Raw genomic sequence first — 20,374 nt, forward strand, 5'->3', positions numbered from 1 at the left:
CTGTTCCTCCGTGTCTCTGTTGCTATTGGGGGGTCTATAGAAAACTCCCAATAAAGTGACTGCTCCTTTCCTGTTTCTGACTTCCACCCATAATGACTCAGTGGACAAACCCTCCTCGACGACCTCCCTTTCTGCAGCTGTGATACTATCCCTGATTAGCAATGTCACTCCCCCACCTCTTTTACCTCCCTCCCTATTCCTTTTGAAACATCTAAACCCCGGAACATCCAACATCCATTCCTGCCCCTGTGATATCCAAGTCTCCGTAATGGCCACAACATCGTAGCTCCAAGTACTGATCCATGCTCTAAGTTCATCACCCTTATTCCTGACACTTCTTGCGTTAAAATAGTCACACTTCAACCCATCATACTGGCTGCAACTTTGCCCTGTCAACTGTCTAACCTTCCTCACAGACTCTCTGCACTCTGTATCTGCCTGTTCAACAGCTACCCCATCCACTGATCCGTAGCTCCGGTTCCCATCCCCCTGCCAAACTAGTTTAAACCCTCCCGAAGAGCTCTAGCAAACCTCCCGCCCAGGATATTGGTGCCCCTCCAGTTCAGATGCAACCCGTCCTTCTTGTACAGGTCCCACCTTCACCAGAAGGTATCCCAATGATCCACATATCTGAATCCCTCCCTCCTACACCTGCTCTGTAGCCACGTGTTCAGCTGCACTCGCTCTCTGTTTCTAGCCTCACTAGCACGTGGCACCGGTATCAATCCTGAGATTACTACTCTGCTCGTCCTGCCTTTCAGCTTCCAACCTAACTCCCTATATTCGCTTTTCAGGTCCTCATCCCTTTTCCTAGCTATGTCATAGGTACTGATATGTACCACGACCTCTGGCTGCTCCCCCTCCCCCTTAAGAATCCTGTGGACTCGATCCGAGGCAACATACCATCCGGGAGTCTCGTTCACGACCACAGAATCTCATATCTGTTCCTCTAACCATTGAATCTCCTATCACTATCGCTCTCCTATTCTCCCCCCTTCCCTTCTGAGCCAGGCTCAGTGCTAGAGACCTGGCCACTGGGGCTTTCCTCTGGTAGGTCCCCCCCACCCCCCTCAACCGTATCCAAAACGGTATACATATACCGGCCTTTTCCCCATATCCCTTCATACCTTGGTTAACAAAAAAACGGTCAATTTCAGATTAACAATTGATCCAGCATCAATTGCCGTTTGCAGAACAGAGTTTCAAACTTAGAGTCATTACGGCACAGATGGAGGCCGTCTCCCACCCTTTGTGTGCAAAGAGTATTCGGACCTGTTGTTGCACAAACTATCTCAGCCATACTCAAGAAATTCCCTACCTTTCTGATGTGCTTGTCTGCTTATATCAAAGTTAACCAGCGCCCCCCCCCCCCCCACTTAAAACAGCTCTGCCTTTCCTACATGCTTGTCTAATCTCTTTCTTTCTTTGGCCTCCTTATCTCGCGAGACAATGGGTAAGCGCCTGGAGGTGGTCAGTGGTGTGTGGCGCAGTGCCTGGAGTGGCTATAAAGGCCAATTCTAGAGTGACAGACTCTTCCACAGGCGCTGCAGATAAAATTGGTTGTTGGGGCTGTTACACAGTTGGCTCTCTCATTGCGCTTCTGTCTCTTTTCCTGCCAACTGCTAATTCTCTTCGACTCGCCACACTTTAGCCCCGTCTTTATGGCTGTCCGCCAGCTCTGGCGATCACTGGCAACTGACTCCCACAACTTGTGATCAATGTCACAGGACTTCATGTCGCCTTTGCAGACGTCTTTAAAGCGGAGACATGGACGGCCGGTGGGTCTGATACCAGTGACGAGCTCGCTGTACAATGCATCCTTGGGGATCCTGCCATCTTCCATGCGGCTCACATGGCCAAGCCATCTCAAGCGCTGCTGGCTCAGTACGGTGTATATGCTGGGGATGTTGGCCGCCTCGAGGACTTCTGTGTTGGAGATACGGTCCTGCTGCCTGATGCCAAGGATTCTCCGGATGCAGCAAAGATGGAGATTTCCTTTCTCTCTAGCACTTGTTTCAATCCAGCAAGGTCAATACGTAGTCTTTTTTCAATCACACTTTTTGTAAAGTGTACATTGTCCCACAAAGAACAATTATCCACATAACATTCAATGGGTATCCTATCTTCAGTATGTCCCTTGTTCAGAATTTCACCCAAAATATTTGACAAATAGAACCCCATATCCACTGCCTCCACAAGACCCAGTTTTTTCACGGCTAACGTGCTTTTAATGACCCATTTTATTTTCTTAGCCTCCCAAGCTAAAGGTCAACATTTCCCATTTTCCTCCATCAGAAATATTATGAAGCCAGCTGCACTCGAATACCCATCTGCAAGATTAGCATGTGAAGCATCACTAAAAATTATTAGCTTCATGTTCTTTGGGTCACATAAGGATGGGAACTTCAGTACATATTTCTCCAGATTTAGTTTTTTTCAACGTTTTATTTGCCCTTATATCATTCTCAACTTTTGGATGTTTCATCATCGTACTTAACTCCAGCACATCAAAACTAACAACAGGTCCCAGTCTGAGAGCACAGCCAGTTTAATTGACCCACCAGGCTTCGCAATTGCTCAGTCTCTGCTTTAGATTGATCATCAGCTTTCTGTGATGACCTAGCACGATTAACCGGCATGGGAGTAACACTCTCGAAATAGGATTGTTGATTTAAAGTTTTTCCAGACTTGGTCTGCTTAATATCTAAAGGCCCCACAAGCCTGACTCCCAATCTTAAATTCTGCCCTAATCTTATTAATAACATATTTCTCAAAATCTGCAGTACCACCCTGTAAGAAATCATCAACGTGCATCATGAAGATGCCTGAAAATTTCCCTTTATGATATCAATAAAACATTGCAGGATCTGCTTTTAGTTGAACACAACCAATTTTCAACAAAACAGATCCCATCGAGAAATACCACACCCTGGAAACATCCTTCTGCATTTGCTGCCTCTTTAGGTGGCCTTAGATACACTTCTCTGAAAAGTATCACCTTGTAGAAATGCAGCTTTTATGTCAATGGATCTATATTCCCATGGATATGTGGCCAAAAGAGTCAAAAAGATTTTCAAGATTACTTTTCCAGCTGTGGGAGAGTCCACTCTAACATCGGTATTACCCAGTCACTCTTCAAATCCCCTTGCAACTAACCTCATTTTAGCCTCATAAGTTCCATCGAGAAGGACTATTTCAGTACAAATCCATCCATGTGACAAGGCTGGTTGTCCCCTATCTACTACCTCAGAATAAACTCCAAACTCTCTCCAACTCTCTAATTCTTTATGTTTTGCTTCACTTAGTTTATCCTCAAGTTTATTGGCAGCCACTAAAACTTCAAGATCATGAGGACTTCTGCTTCTCGTTCTATTCTGAGCCTGCCCTCTAATTAAACCTGGCTTCCCGACCAAACCCAACTATATGTGTCGGATTCGGGTCGGGTCAAGTCGATATTCTATGTCCAGCACCCGGGGTCGGGTTCGGGTCGGGTCAGGTCTATATTCTGTGTCCAACACTCGGGTTCGGGTCAGGTCTATATTCTGTGTCCAACACTCTGGTTCGGGTCAGGTCTATATTCTGTGTCCAACACTCGGGTTCGGATCAGGTCTATATTCTGTGTCCAACACTCGGGTTCGGGTCAGGTCTATATTCTGTGTCCAACACTCGGGTTCGGGTCAGGTCTATATTCTGTGTCCAACACTCGGGTTCGGGTCGGGTCAGGTCTATATTCTGTGTCCAACATTCGGGATCGAGTTCAGGTTGGGTCAGGTCTAAATTCTGAGTCCAACACTCGGGTTCAGGTTGGGTCGGGTCTATATTCTGTGTCCAACACTCGGGGTCTCGTTCAGGTGGGGTCAGGTCTATATTCTGTGTCCAACACTTGGGGACATGAAAAGAAAATTGAAGGACTGCCGGTCCCAGGTCGGAATAGGGTTGGCTGTGGTTGGGTCAGGCATTAATTTTATACCCGAGCCTGGCTTTACTCTCTCGTCTTTATTTCATCGTGGAATCTGTTCAAACTACGGCCTCTATTAGCACTTTGATGTCTTTCGGAACTTCTGCTAGAAGATCTCCCTCGCCCTTTATTGAAGGCTCTTTCTCCAGTAGATGATCGCATCCTTACACAAGAGTCGCTGCCAGACCCTCTATCAAAGTTTGCATTGCACTTTCTTACCCTCCACTCTTTCACCCCACTCTGCCAGTCTATGGCTCTGGCTTCTTGGCCATCATCTTGATCATTTAACCAATATTTAAACTTGCCTGTAGATTTATTAGACCCCTCTGGAATATATGTTACCCGAGTATCTACACGGGGCAATTGGCCTTTGGATGCAATAACTCTTTCCTGAGCATCATGATTGGTCACATTACTATCCAACTCTTGATCTACCTCATTCTGTTCCTCAGGACCTTCATCACAAAACACATGAGTATTTGAGATACAAATTGCATCGTTTCCCTCTATCAGCTGCTCAGATTCTGAGATTTAGTAATCAACCCCAATCAGTCACAAGGAATGAACTTTAACAGTTTGATTTCCATGCTTGATAACTCCAGCCTTATTTTCACGACTAATTACCTTACCAGGTCACTTCCATTCCCTGTAGCCCTCTCTTTTATAATACATCAAATCTCCTGAAGTAAATTCCATCTCAGATGGCCTTATACAATGCCTCAGAGCTCTGCAAATTTTCTCAGAGACCTCAGCCTTGATGAAAGCCCATCTTCCTGCATGTAAAGCATCAAATGTGTAGAAAAAAAATGAACTAATTGTAGTACCTGGAGCAGGAGGACTGTCGCACAGTAGAGAAGGCAATTTGGGATTCCACCCATAGACCAATTGATAAGGACTATATCCTCCAACCATCTGAAGCAAATTCTTCACATGAACCGCCCATGCCAGGGCACTTGTCAACTTGCAGTTTGGCTGGTCAGCTAAGATTTTTAAGCAGCATTTCATCAACCACTGCATGATTCCTTTTACAGAGCACACTGTAGTATTCAGCTGCAGTATTCATAACTATAATGTTCATGAGTGCACTTACCTTCCGGGAGAGCAGTGGAGAGGAGCGGACCAGCGGGAGGAACACGGTGCGGGGAGCCGATAAATACAACCCAAGGATCACGGCCTAGAGCATTTACCTTCCGGGAGAGGAGCGGGGAGCCGATAAATACAGCCCAAGGATCACGGCCTAGAGCAGTGGAGAGGGACGGACCGGCGGGAGGAACACTGAGTGGGGAGCCGATAAATACAGCCCAAGGATCACGGCCTAGAGCATTTACCTTCCGGGAGAGGAGCGGACCGGTGGGAGGAACACGGAGCGGGGAGCCGATAAATACAGCCCAAGGATCACGGCCTAGAGCATTTACCTTCCGGGAGAGGAGCGGACCGGTGGGAGGAACGTGGAGCGGGGAGCCGATAAATACAGCCCAAGGATCACGGCCTAGAGCATTTACCTTCCAGGAGAGGAGCGGACCGGTGGGAGGAACACGGAGCAGGGAGCCGATAAATACAGCCCAAGGATCACGGCCTAGAGCAGTGGAGAGGGGCGGACCGGCGGGAGGAACACTGAGTGGGGAGGTGGTAAATACAGCCCGAGGATCAACGGCCTAGAGCACTACCTTCTGGGAGAGGAGCGGACCGGTGGGAGGAACACGGAGCGGGGAGCCGATAAATACAGCCCAAGGATCGTGGTTCACAGCACTTACTTTCCGGGAGAGGAGTCCAGGAGCACCGGAGTTTGTAAACAAAGGGAACACTGAAATCACAGGGAAGCTGCAAGGTGATTGGTTGGTGAGTAACTGCTGTTCGGGAGTATCAGTAAATAGCCAGGTTAGTACACTACTGTTCGGGTGCGGGTATAAATAGCTGGGTTATAGCATCTCAACTACTGGCAGACTAATAAAGACTAAAAATTTAAGTATTAATAATAAGGAACAAATGAGTAGCTGGTGAGGTAAGGTTTATTTTAACTAATGAGCTGTATTGATTTTTAGTAGGATTTATCAGTACTAGTGTGGTTTTATTAATAATTCTAAGGTGTTGTAGTATTGATTAGGTTTTTTTTAGCAATAGCAAAGGGTCAACTAATAAATCAAGGAATGGCAGGGGTGCTTCAATCTCGAGAGTGCACCTCCTTTGCTATGTGAGAGCTCCAGGATACTTCCCCTATCCTGGAGAACCATTTGTACAGGAAGTGTTGTCAATTGCAGCAGCTTGAGCTCCAGGTTTTGGAACGAGAGCAGCAGCTGGCAACACTGCGGTGCATTCATGAGGATGAGAGCTACGTGGAAAGCATGTTTATAGATGTGGTCACCTCACAGCTTAAGAGTATGCAGGGAGAGAGGGAATAGGTGACTTCTAGGCAGTCAAAAAGAATCAGGCAGGTAGTGCAGGAAACCCCTGAGTGCATCTCACTCTCCAACAGGTATTCAGTTCTGAATACTGAGGAAAGTGATGCTTCATCTGGGGAGTGCAGCCAGAGCCAAGTCCATAGCACTGCGGGTGGGTCAGCTGCACAGTGGGGTACAGGGAAGCCTGGAAGATCCATAATAACAAGTGATTCAATAGTCAGGGAACAGATAGGCATTTCTGTGGCAGCAGACGTGAATCCAGGATGGTGTGTTGCCTCCCTGGTGCCAAGATGTTACTGAGCGGCTGCAGAACATCCTGAAGGGGGAGGGTGAACAGCCAGCAGTCATGGTCCACATCGGAACTAACGATATAGGTAGAAAGAGGGATGTGGTCCGGCTGTCAGAATTTAGGGAGCTAGTTAAGAAATTAGCAAGTAGGAACTCAAAAGTAGTAATCTCTGGATTACTCCCAGTGCCATGTGCAAGTGAGTATCGGAATAGAAGGATAAGACAGATGAATGTGTGGCTGGAAAGATGGTGCAGGAGGGAGGGCTTTATATTCCTGGGACATTGGGACCAGCTCTGGGGGAGATGGGACCTGTACAGGCCGGAACAGAACCGGGACTGAGTTCCTTGCGGGATGTTTTGCTAGTGCTGTTGGGGAAGGTTTAAACTAGATTGGCAGAGGGTTGGGGACCTGAGGGTGGACTCAGTTGGGACAAAATCAGAAATGAAAATGGGAGGCAGAAGATTAACGGATGAGTGTGGAAGACAGAGGAGACAAGGGTTATAAAATAGAGTTTGGCAGTGCTCAACGGTATCTATTTCAATGCAAGGAGTATAGCAAATGCAGATGAGCTGAGGGCACAGATAGACACATGGCAGTATATCATAGCTATTACAGAAACATGGCTTAAGGAGGGACAGGAATGGCAGCTCACGTTCCTGGTTACAGGATTTTCAGATGTGATAGGGAGGGGGATAAGAAAGGAGGGGGAGTGGCATTTTTGGTCAAGGAAACTATTACAGCTGTGAGGAGGGATAATGGAAGGTTCATCAAACGAGGCCATATGGATTGAGCTAAGGAACTAAAAAGGGGTAATTACACTGCTGGGAGTGTACTATAGACCCCAAACAGTCAGAGGGAGATAGAAGAGCAGGTATGTAGGCAAATCTCTGAGAAGTGCAAGAACAATAGAGCAGTAATAGGAGGGGATTTTAACAACCCCAATATTAACTGGGATAGTTTTAGTGTGAAAGGAATTGAGGGAGCAGAATTCTTGAGGACCATTCAGGAGAACCTTTTGTCCAGTATGTAGCAAGTCCAACAAAAGAGGGCACAGTTTTAGATTTAGTTTCAGGAAATGAAGATGGGCAGGTAGAAGGAGTGGCAGTGGGAGAGTATTTTGGTAGTAGTGATCATAATTCAGTTAGTTTTAACATAATTATGGAAGAGGACAGAGATAGAACAGGAGTTAGAGTTCTCAATTGGGGTAAGGCCAATTTTACTAAACTGAGGAGTGATTTAGCACAAGTGGACGGAAACAGCAACTTGAAGGTAAATCAGTGACAGAGCAGTGGGAGGCATTCTAAGGAGAGATTCAAGGGGTTCAGGGTAAACATGTTCCCACAAAGAAAAAGGGTGAGATGGCCAAATCTAGAGCTCCATGGATGTCAAAGAGCCTATAGGGTAAGATAAGACCGAAAAGCTTATGTCGACACTGAGAACTCAATACTACAGAAAGCCGAGAGGAGTATAGAAAGTGGAGGGGTGAAATCAAAAAGGACATTAGGAAAGCAAAGAGAGGGCATGAAAGAATATTGGCAAACAAAATCAAGGTGAACCCAAAGATGTTTTATCAATACATTAAGAGTAAGAGGATAACTAAGGAGAGAGTCGGGCCCATAAAAGACCAAAAAGATAACCTATATGTAGGGGCGAAAGATGTTGGTATTGTTCTTAATGAATACTTTGCGTTTGTCTTCACAAAAGAGGGGGACAATACAGATATTGTAGTTCAGGAGGAGGAATGTGAAGTGTTGGATGTGATAAACATAGGGAGAGAGGAAGTATTAATGGGATTAGCATCCTTGAAAGTTGATAAATCACCAGGGTCAGATGAAATGTACCCCAGGCTGTTAAAAGAAGCAAGAGAGGAAATAACAGAAGGTCTGACCATCATTTTCCAGTCCTCGCTGGAGGTAGGGGTGGTGCGGAGGATTGGAGAACTGCTAACGTTGTACCTCTGTTTAAAAAGCGAGCAAGGGATCGACCGAATAATTACAGGCCAGTCAGTCTAACCTCAGTAGTGGGCAAATTATTGAAATCTATTCTGAGAGACAGGATAAACTGTCACTTAGAAAGGCACAGGGTAATCAAGGATAGTCAGCATGGATTTGTTAAGGGAAGATCTTGTTGATCAACTTGATCGAATTTTTTGAAGTAGTAACAAGATAGATGAGGGTAGTGCAGTTGGTGTGATCTACATAGATTTTAGCAAGGCTTTTGACAAGGTCCCACATGGCAAACTGTTTTTAAAAAAATCCCATGGAATCCAAGGAAATACAGCAAGGTGGATACAAAATTGGATCAGTCGCAGGAAGCAAAGGGCAATTGTTTTAGCGACTGGAGGGCTGTTTCTAGTGGCGTTCCGCAGGGCTCAGTAATGGGTCCCTTGCTTTTTGTGGTATAAACAATTTGGACGTAAATGCAGGGGGCATGATCAAGAAGTTTGCAGACGACACAAAGATTGGCCGTGTGGTCGATAGCGAGGAGGATAGCTGTAAGCTGCAGGAAGATATTGATGGACTGGTCAGATGGGCAGAAAAGTGGCAAATGGAATTCAACCTGGAGAAGTGTGAGGTGATGCATTTGGGGAGGTCAAACAAGGCAAAGGAATACACAATTAATGGGAAAATACTGAGACGTGTAGAGGAAGTGAGGGACCTTTGAGTGAATGTCCACAGATCCCTGAAGGTAGCAGGACAGGTCAATAAGGTGGTTAAGAAGGCATATGGAATCCTTTCCTTTATTAGCCGAGGTATAGAATACAAGAGCAGGGAGGTTATGCTGGAACTGTATAACTCATAGGTTGTGGCCACAACTTGAATACTGTGTGCAGTTCTGGTCACCTCATTACAGAAAGGATGTTATTGCACTGGAGAGGGTACTGAGGAGATTTACGAGGATGTTGCCAGGACTGGAAAAATGCATGTGTGAAAAATGTATGAGGAAAGATTGGATAGGATGGGGTTCTACTTGGAACAGAGAAGGCTGAGGGGAGATCTGATTGAAATGTACAAAATTTTGAGGGGCCTGGATAGAGTGGAGGTGAAGGGTCTATTCACCTTAGCAGAGGGGTCAGTAATGAGGGGGCATAGATTTAAAGTGTTTGTTAGAAAAATTAGAGGGGAGATGAGGAAAGACTTTTTCACCCAGAGGATGGTGATGGTCTGGAACTCACTGCCTGAAAGGGCAGTTGAGGCAGAGAACCTCAACTCATTCAAAAGGAGTCTGGATATGCACCTCAAGTGCTGTAATCTGCAGGGCTACAGACCAAATGCTGGAAGGTAGGATTAGAATAGGTGGATCGTTTTTTACTCGGCACAGACATGATGGGCTAAGTGGCCTCTTTCTGTGCCTTAAGCTTTCTGTGAATCTGTTTCACACATGTCTTGGAACTCGTCAATGGCAAATTTCCCTCCATTATCAGTCAGAAACTTAGCTGGTGCCCCAAGCCCTGTCCGTATCCATTTCTCCATAATTCTATCTATAATCAGCCTTTTGTCCTCAGGAACATAGGAATAGGCAGGCCATTCAGCCCATCGCCTTTCAGTAACATCATGGCTGATCATCCACTTCAATGCCTTTTTCCCCACACTATCCTCATATTTCTTTGTCATTGGTATTTGGAAATCTGTCAACCTCTACTTGAAACATACTCAATGACTGAGCTTCCACAGCCCTCTGGGGTAGAGAATTCCAAAGATTCACAACCTTCTGAGTAAAGAAATTTCTCCTCATCTCAATCTTAAGTGGCTTCCCCCTTATTTTGAAATTGTGTCCCCTGGTTCTACAATCCCCAACCAGGGGAAACATCTTAGCTGCATCTACCCGATCTACCCCTTTAAGTATTTTGTAGTTTTCAATGAGATCAACTCTCATTCTTCAAAACTCTAGAGAATACAGGCCCAGTTTCCCCAATCTCTCTTCTTAGGACAGTCCTGCCATCCCAGGAACAAGTCTGGTGAACCTTTGTTGCACTCCCTCGATGGCAGTAATATCCTTCCTATGGTAAGGGGACCAAAACTGCACACAGTACTCCAGGTGCTGTCTAACCAAGGTTCTGTACAATTGAAGCAAGACTTCCTGCACTCGAGCCTTCCTAATTGCTTGCTGCATCTGCATATTAGCTTTCAGTGACTTATTGACGAGGACACCCAGGTCCCTTTGTGCACCTACACTTTCTAATCTCTTACCATTTAAGAAATACTCTGCACATCTGTTCCTCCTACCAAAGTGGAGAACCTCACATTTTTCCACATTATATTCCATCTGCCATGTTCTTGCCCACTCATTAATTCTGTCCAAATCTTCTTGAAGCCGCTTTGCATCTTCCTCACAACGCACATTCCCACCTAGTTTTGTGTCATCCGCGAGCTTGGAAATATTACATTTGGTCCCCACATCCAAATCAATGATATATATTGTGTACAACTGGGGCCCAAGTACTGATCATTGAAGTACCCCACTAGTCACGTGCTGCCAACGCAAGAGCGACCCATTTATTTCTACTCTGTTTTCTGCCTGTTAACCAATCTTTAATCCATGCCAGTATATTACCTCCGATCCTATGTGCTTTAATTTTGCTAACTAACCTCCTGTGATGGACTTTATCAAAAGCCTTCTGAAAATCCAATTATACCATGTCCACCGACTCCCCTTTGTCAATTCTGTTAGTAACATCCTCAACAAACTCCCAACAGGTTTGTCAAACATGATTTCCCATTCACAAATCCATGTTGACTATGCCTAATCAGATCATTATCATGCAAGTGTCCATTTATCACATCCTTTAGAACAGATTCTAGCATTTTCCCTTTTACTGATGTAAGGCTAACAGGTCTGTAGTTCCCTGTTTTCTTTCTCCCTCCCTTCTTAAATAGTGAAGTGACATTTACACCTTCCAACCTGCAGGAACTGTTCCAGAATCGATAGAATTTTGGAAGATGATCAACGCAACCAATATCTCCATAGCTACCTCTTTCAACACTCTGGGATGTAGAATATTACATCCTGGGGACTTATCAACCTTCAGCCCCATTAATTTCTCCAATACAACCTCCTTACTAATATTAATTTCCTTCAATTCCTTACTCTCTCTAGTCCCTTGGATCTCTAATTTTGGAAGATTTCTTGTATCTTCCTGAGTGAAGTAATCATTTAGCTTCGTTGCCATTTCTCTGTGCCCATTATAAATTCTCCTGACTCTGCCTGTAATGGACTATTTATTATTGTAGAAAGACTGAATCTAGTTGCTAGGTATATAAAATGTAGCATGAAAGTATTATTGTCTTTGTCCCACACATTTAAATCCATGGCAACTGCCTCGTTAAAGTCACATGCCAGTGGAAGGCTGACAATAGGATGTGATGATGTCCTCCGATACTTTTTACGGATTTCACACTTTTCACTAATATCTTCTGTTCTCCTTATATACTCTTCATCAATCACACCTGTATCCTTTAGCAGGGTTTTTAATCTCGGACAAGAGGGGTGAGCAAATTGTCCGTAACTTTAAAACAATTTGCTTTTTATTTCTCGGATTCTTATCAACTGATTCCATTAATAATAATATTAATTCCAATAATATGTCTTAACGCTCTGACTAGAAACATCAGATTTTGTTAAGGGTATACAATAATGTCCTTACTGGGTAAACTGTAAATTCACTGACTTTCCAAAAATAATTGCCTTATCATCCTCCATTTCAAGTTTCATTTGTGCCTTTTTCATTGAATACTTACTCAACAGTAAAGGTATCTCACTAGAGACTACATCAGTACTGATAAAGTGGCTTACTGCAGCTATTTTACAAGGAATTACTACACTCTTCAGTGACTTCAATGTATTGTCATCACCAAACCTAAAGCTGGTAGTACTTTTACACTCCTTAACCTTACATCGATCCTCACTACTGAGTGAATCCAGATAACAATGTAACCAGTCAGTTCCACATACTGTCAATGTGGAAGCACTATCTAGTACAGCGCAGTTGAACGAATCCGCAACCAACACGTTCATCACAGGACTAAAACTCCTTGTGACGAGTACAATTCATTCAGATTATCAGTATATTTCTCTTCTGCCTCAGAATTCTCTGCATCGTGTGTTATTTCAAGGACTCTGCCCTCCGCTTAGGGCAGTTCATTGCATAATGTGTATCATACTGGTCTCCTTATTTAAGGAAGGATGTAAATGCGTTGGAGGCAGTACAGAGAAGGTTTATTAAACTAAAACCTGGAATAGGCAGGCTGTCTTACGAGGAAAGATTGGACAGGCTAGGCTTGTATCCCCTGGAGTTTAGAAGAGTAAGAGGTGACCTGATTGAAACATAAGATCCTGAGGGGTCTTGACAGGGTGGATGTGGAAAGGATGTTTCCCCTTGTGGGAGAATCAAGAATTACGGGTCACTGTTTAAAAATAAGGGGTCGCCCATTTAAGACAGAGATGAGGAGAAATATTTTCTCTCAGAGGGTCGTGAGTCTTTGGAACTCTCTTCCTCAAAAGGCGATGGAAGCAGAGTCTTTGAATATTTTTGAGGCAGAGGTAGATGGATTCTTGATAAGCAAGGGGGTGGAAGGTTATTGGGGTTAGGTGGAAATGTGGAGTAATCAGTTCATGGCTGAACTGACTGAATGGCGGAGCAGGATCAAAGGGCTGAGTGGCCTACTCCTGCTCCTAGTTCATATAATGATACTTTGAGTCATATCTGAAGCACCTATTAACTGTTCCTTGGATATTACTGCGATTCATTCGCCTATGATTGCTGTTCCAATTCTGTCTTCCACTGTAAAGGTGCTTTCATCCTCATTCCTCCTGTCTTTAACTCTTCCATGGTACTAATGCCTGCTTCCAGTATGTGGACCATTTTGAAATCTTAGTTTTAGTTTTAGAGATACAGCACTGAAACAGGCATTTCGGCCCACCGAGTCTGTGCCAACCATCAACCACCCATTTATACTAATCCTACACTAATTCCATATTCCTACCACATCCTCACCTGTCCCTATGTTTCCCTACCACCTACCTATACTAGGGACAATTTATAATGGCCAATTAACCTATCAACCTGCAAGTCTTTTGGCATGTGGAAGGAAACCGGAGCACCCGGAGGAAACCCACACAGACACAGGGAGAACTTGCAAACATTGAGTCCTCCATTTTTTGTGTCACTGCAGAGTGCCATGCTTGTTCTACCAGGGCTGCAGGAAATGACTGTTTCCATAAGAATTTCTTTAAGGCTGCAGACATTTGATCCAACAGGGAGTCTTTGTCCAAGAACCGAAGCCCAGTTAGAGCCAGGAGCCTGTCCATATGTGACACCCTAGCACAATCTGGCAATTTAAAAGGTAACACTGAACCACGGATCTCCAAATTGAACTTCCTCAAACTTTTATACAGTCTGTTAAAGTCTATGATAGGGTGGCAATGTCACTAAATTGGTAACCCAGAATCCCAGGCTAATGCTCTGGGGACATGGGTTCGAATCCCACTGCCACAGATGGTGGAATTTGAGTTCAATTAATAAATCTGGAATTAAAAAGCTAGTCTAATGGTGACCATGAAACCATTGTCAATTGTTGTAAAAGCCCATCTGATTCACTAATGTCCTTTAGGGAAGGAAATCAGCTGTCCTTACCTGGTCTGGCCTACATGTAACTCCAGACCCACAGCAATGTGGTTGACTCTGAAATGGCCTAGCAAGCCACTCAGTTGTATCAAACCGCTACGAAGTTTAAGAAAAGGAATGAAATGGGACGGACCACCCGGCATCGACGTAGGCACCGGAAATGACTGGCAAACCCAGTCCTGTCGACCCTGCAAAGCCCTCCTTACTAACATCTGGGGAATTGTGCCAAAGTTGGGAGAGCTGTCCCACAGACTAGTCAAGCAACAGCCTGATATAGTCATACTCACGGAATCATACTTTACAGACATACCCAGAAACCACCATCACCATCCCTGGGTATGTCCTGTCCCACCAGCAGGACAGACACAGCAGAGATGGTGGAACAGTGGTATACAATCGGGAGGGAGTTGCCCTGGGAGTCCTCAACATTGACTCCGGACCCCATGAAGTCTCATGGCATCAGGTCAAACATGGACACAGAAACCTCCTGCTGATTACCACCTACCATCCCTCCTCGGCTGATGAATCAGTATTTCTCCATGTTGAACACCACTTGGAGGAAGCACTGAGGGTAGCAAGGGCACAGAGTGTACTCTGGGTGGGGGACTTCAATGTCCAAGAGTGGCTCGGTAGCACTACTCCTGACCGAGCTGGCCGAGTGCTAAAGGACATAGCCGCTAGACTGGATATGCGGCAGGTGGTGAGGAAAGCAACAAGAGGGAAAAACCTACCTGACCTCGTCCTCACCGGTCAACCTGTCGCAGATGCATATGACCATGACAGTATTGCCAGGAGTGACGAAGTCCCGTATTCACATTGAGGATATGCACCATCGTGTTTTGTGGCACTACTGCCGTGCTAAATGGGGTGGATTTTGAACAGATCTGGCATCTGGGCATCCATGAGGCATTGTGGGCCATCAGCTGCAGCAGAATTGTATTCAACCACAATCTGTAACCTCATGGCCTGGCATATCCCCTACTCTACCAGTACCATCTAGCCAGGAGACCAACCCTGGTTCAATGAAGAGTGCAGGAGGGCATGACAGGAGCAGCACCAGGCGTACAGCGGAAGCAGCATGTAATAGACAGAGCTAAGCGATCCCACCAACCAACGGATCAGATCTAAGCTCTGCAGTCCTGCCACATCCAGCTGTGAATGGTGGTGGGCAATTAAACAAATAACTGGAGGAGGTGGCAAATATCCCCATCCTCAATGATGGGGGAGCCCAGCACATCAGTGCAAAAGATCAGGCTGAAGCATTTGCAACAATCTTCAGCCAGAAGTGCCGCGTGGATGATCCATCTCTGCCTCCTTCTGAAGTCCCCAGGATCACAGATGCCAGACTTCAGCTAATTTGATTCACTCCACATGATATCAAGAAATGGTTGAAGGCACTGGATATTGCAAAGCCTATGGACTTTGACAACATTCCCGCAATAGTGCTGAAGACTTGTGCTTCAGAACTTGCTGCGCCCCTAGCCAAGCTGTTCCAGTACAGCTACAACACCGGCATCTACCCAGCAATGTGGAAATTTGCCCAGGTGTGTCCTGTGCACAAAAAGCAGGACAAATCCAACCTGGGCAATTACCACCCCATCAGTTTACTCTTGATCATCAGTAAATTGATGGAAGGTGTCGTCGACGGTGCTATCAAGTGGCACTTGCTTAGCAATAACCTGCTCAGTAACGCTCAGTTTGGGTTCCACCAGGGCCACTCAGCTCCTGACCTCATCACAACCTTGGTTCAAACATGGACAAAAGAGCTGACCTCAAGAGCTGAGATGAGAGTGCTTGCCCTTGACATCAAGGCAGGGTTTGACCAAGTATGGCATCAAGGAGCCCGAGCAAAACTGGAGTCAATGGGAATGAGGGGGAAAACTCTCCACTGGTTGGAGTCAAACCTAGCGCAAAGGAAGATGGTTGTAGTTGTTGGAGGTCAGTCATCTCAGCTCCAGGACATCACTGCAGGAGTTTCTCAGGGTAGTGTTCTAGGCCCAACCATCTTCAGCTACTTCATCAATGATCTTCCTTCAATCATAAGGTCAGAAGTGGGGATGTTCACTGAAGATTGCACAATATTCAGCACCATTCTCAACTCCTCAGATACTGAAGCAGTCCCTGTAGAAATGCAGCAAGACCAGGACAATATCCAGGCTTGAGCTGATAAGTGGCAAGTAACATTCGTGCCAGGCAATGATCATCTCCAACAAGAGAGAATCTAACCATCTCCCCTTGACATTCAATGGCATTACCATCGCTGAATCCCCCACTATCAACATCCTCGGGGCTACCATTGACCAGAAACTGAACTGGAGTAGCCATATGAATACCGTGGCTACAAGAGCAGCTCAGAGGCTAGGAATCTTGTGGCAAATAACTCACCTCCTGACTCCCCAAAGCCTGCCCACCATCTACAAGGCACAAGTCAGGGGTGTGATGGAATATTCTCCACTTGCCTGGATGGGTGCAGCTCCAATAACACTCAAGAAGCTCGACACCATCCAGGACAAAGCAACCTGCCTCATTGGCACCCCATCCACAAACACTCACTCCCTCCACCACCGGCGTACAGTGGCAGCAGTGTGTACCATCTACAAGATGCACTGCAGCAACTCACCAAGACAGACTCCTTCGACAGCAACCTCTAAACCTGTGACCTCTGCCACCTAGAAGGACAAGGGCAGCAGATGCATGGGAACACCACCACCTGCAAGTTCCCCTCCAAGTCACACACTGTCCTGATTTGGAACTATATCGCTGTTGCTTCACTGTCGCTGGGTCAGAATCTTGGAACTCCCTTCCCATTAGCACTGTGGGTGTACCTACCCCACATGGACTGCAGCAGTTCAAGAAGGCAGCTCACCACCACCTTCTCAAAGTCAATTAGTGATGGGTAATAAATGCTGGCCTGGTCAGCGACGCCCACATCCCCCGAACAAATAAAAAAAAATTCATCCATTGAATAACCATCTGTTTTCCGAAATCTATCAGAGTCTAACTATGCCTCATACGCATTCAATAGGTCATCTTTCTTGTAAATTTCATCCGAGAATTCTAACAGAAGATCCAACCCTTCATCAGTATCCAACTGACGAGCATCCAGTTCAGAAAACACTTTACTTCTGAATTTACTTTTGGTAGGAAGTGACAACGCCAAAGCCATACCTTGTTTCCTCTTTGGTAGAAATGTAACCCGTGTCCATGTAATCCACTTCGTTCTTTCACTGGTCATATGGTTCAGACTCCGAGAACACGGGAGGGTAATCATACCCTGACAATTTACACTTGCTTTTTGCCATAATAGCCCTTGAAATTTTAGAACAAAGAACAAAGAAATTTACAGCACAGGAACAGGCCCTTCGGCCCTCCAAGCCTGCGCCGATCCAGATCCTCTATCTAAACCTGTCGCCTATTTTCTAAAGGTCTGTATCTCTTTGCTTCCTGCCCATTCATGTATCTGTCTAGATACATCTTAAAAGACGCTATCGTGCCCGTGTCTACCACCTCCGCTGGCAACGCGTTCCAGGCACCCACCACCCTCTGCGTAAAGAACTTTCCACGCATATCCCCCCTAAACTTTTCCCCTCTCACTTTGAACTCGTGACCCCTAGTAATTGAATCCCCCACTCTGGGAAAAAGCTCCTTGCTATCCACCCTGTCTATCCAAAAAAAATTCCTATTTTCCAACCTGCAGCTTGAGGCAGCCATTCTCTATCATGTTAAATTCCAGAAAGCTTGTTATAGAAGGATAATGCGGGAGTTTATTTTTACTCAGCTTCACGTGTATTGTGCAGAGTAAAAGGATTGCAAACATGTAGTTCCTCACTCAAACCCTCCCACCAGTCTCAGTAAGTGTCCGTTCTTAAGTGTTCACCTAAGACCCCAATTAACACCCTCCACCTGCATAAGATCAAACAATTGATACACAATTAACAGATTAACAGGGAATTGGGTGAACTCAGTGTCCAGTGCCGAGCCAGGAGAAGGGGCATTGGACGGACTCAGTGTCAAGTGGGGAGGGTGATTGGGTGAACTCAGTGTTGAGTGGGGAGGGGAGTTGGGTGAACTCAGTGTCCAGTGCCAAGCGGGCAGTGACTCTGTGTCCCTCTTGTTTTCACAGATGGCAGTGATTGGCCAGCAGTCGGGTCCTGGTAATCTGACCGAGCTTCAGGTGAGCAGCCTGGAAACTACACACAGCAGCAAGCTGGCACCGAATGAATGACCAATTGTAAGCCAGGAACCGAGAGACGCATCATCTATTTAAAAATAGAAAACTGACTGCCATATTTATTTATTTTTTGTCTCCCCTCTCCCTCAGCCCTCGTTTTATTCAGAAAGAATGGATGGAGCTTTTTCTAAATTAATGTGAAATTTTTGACTGCCTGAGGTTTATCTTTTACACAATTCAAAGCGATTTGCACGCTGTGGACCCATTCATACTCCAGCCAAAGATTAACACTGTTGTGAGAGCCCTTTGAATACATGAGTTCACTCTTCTGCCTGTCCCTTCAAGGAACAAAGTCATCATCAACACTTTGTTACAAATAGGTCTGGTTTTGTAATTGTTCAGTTTTTAGCCGTGACACTTTGAATGGGGTTGAGGCCGGGGGTGTTTGTGTGTGTGTGGACAGACACAGGAGCTTGGATAAGCTGAATGCTGGCTCCAACCCTTGTTGACCTCTGTGCTTTGGTTTAGTTTTGGAAGTTGCAGGATATCATGGCATTAATTTTTCACATCTGTTTCTCCAGCAGTTCTTTTGCAATTATATTTGGACTGAAATCAAAATTGTTGGAGGTGTGTATGTATTAAACATATATGTGTCAAATATATGTGTGTGTATAAAATATATGCATATGTATAATATACACACACACACATATATATATATATATATATATATATATATATATAGTACATATACACACAAACAAGTTAAATATTTCGAATGTGCTATTTAATGAGGACTATATGAATCTCATTTTCTACAGTTTGCGCTGAATTAATTGATCTATTAGAGTGGCCTTTGGGGGTGAAGGAAACACTATGTGACCTCACAGCCCTGCCCTAGGGGAGCAAAAATTAGATCAAAGTTTCTGCTTCTGATTACTATCCAGTGATCCAACCCCAGGCTGTAAAGAGCATGTTGTACATGTCGGCTAAGAGCAGGATCGGCATTGGCTCTGATTCCTCCACTGTCAGGTGAGGGCAGGATCGGGATTGGCTCTGATTCCTCCACTGTCAGGTGAGGGCAGGATCGGGATTGGCTCTGATTCCTCCATTGTCAGGTGAGGGCAGGATCGGGATTGGCTCTGATTCCTCCACTGTCAGGTGAGGACAGCATCAGGATTGGCTGTGATACCTCCACTGTCAGGTGAGGGCAGGATCGGGATTGGCTGTGATTCCTCCACTATCAGGTGAGGGCAGGATCGGGATTGGCTCTTGATACCTCCACTGTCAGGTGAGGGCAGCATCAGGATTGGCTGTGATTCCTCCACTGTCAGATGAGGGCAGCATCGGGATTGGCTCTGATTCCTCCACTGTCAGGTGAGGGCAGCATCGGGATTGGCTGTGATACCTCCACTGTCAGGTGAGGGCAGGATCGGGATTGGCTCTGATTCTTCCACTGTCAGGTGAGGGCAGGATCGGGATTGGCTCTGATTCCAGGATCGGGATTGGCTCTTATTCCTCCACTGTCAGGTGAGGGCAGCATCAGGATTGACTGTGATTCCACCACTGTCAGGTGAGGGCAGGATCGGGATTGGCTCTGATTCCTTCACTAGGGTGAGGCAGGATCGGGATCGGCTTTGACTGCAACGCTGTCAGGTGAGGGCAAGATCGGGATTGGCTCTGATTCCTCCACTGTCAGGTGAAGGCAGGATCTGGATTGGCTGTGATGCCCCCACTTTCGGCTAAGCTGGATCAGGATTGGCTCTGATGCCCCCATTGGCGGCTAAGAGCAGGATTGGGATTTGCTGGGATGCCCCCATTGTTGGCGAAGACCAAAATCGGGATTTGCTGGGATTCTCCTACTGTCGGCTAAGAGCAGGATCGGAATTGACTGTGATGTCCCTCGTTTCAGTTAAGAGCAGGATGGGGATTG

General features: G+C 45.7%; 1 protein-coding gene across 1 annotated transcript in view; it reads left to right on the forward strand.

Annotated features, from left to right (window-relative positions):
• srfa (serum response factor a) overlaps positions 1 to 18,654 on the forward strand; it is a 209,202-nt gene extending 190,548 nt beyond the window's left edge. The window contains exon 8 of the mRNA XM_068028613.1: positions 18,394 to 18,654. Within this exon, the coding sequence (XP_067884714.1) occupies positions 18,394 to 18,495 (102 nt within the window). The 3' untranslated portion in view covers positions 18,496 to 18,654. The remainder of the gene's footprint in view (positions 1 to 18,393) is intronic.
• Positions 18,655 to 20,374: the final 1,720 nt, after the last annotated feature.

The sequence above is a fragment of the Heterodontus francisci genome, chromosome 3 (genome assembly GCF_036365525.1).
Source record: "Heterodontus francisci isolate sHetFra1 chromosome 3, sHetFra1.hap1, whole genome shotgun sequence".
NCBI lineage: Eukaryota > Metazoa > Chordata > Chondrichthyes > Heterodontiformes > Heterodontidae > Heterodontus > Heterodontus francisci.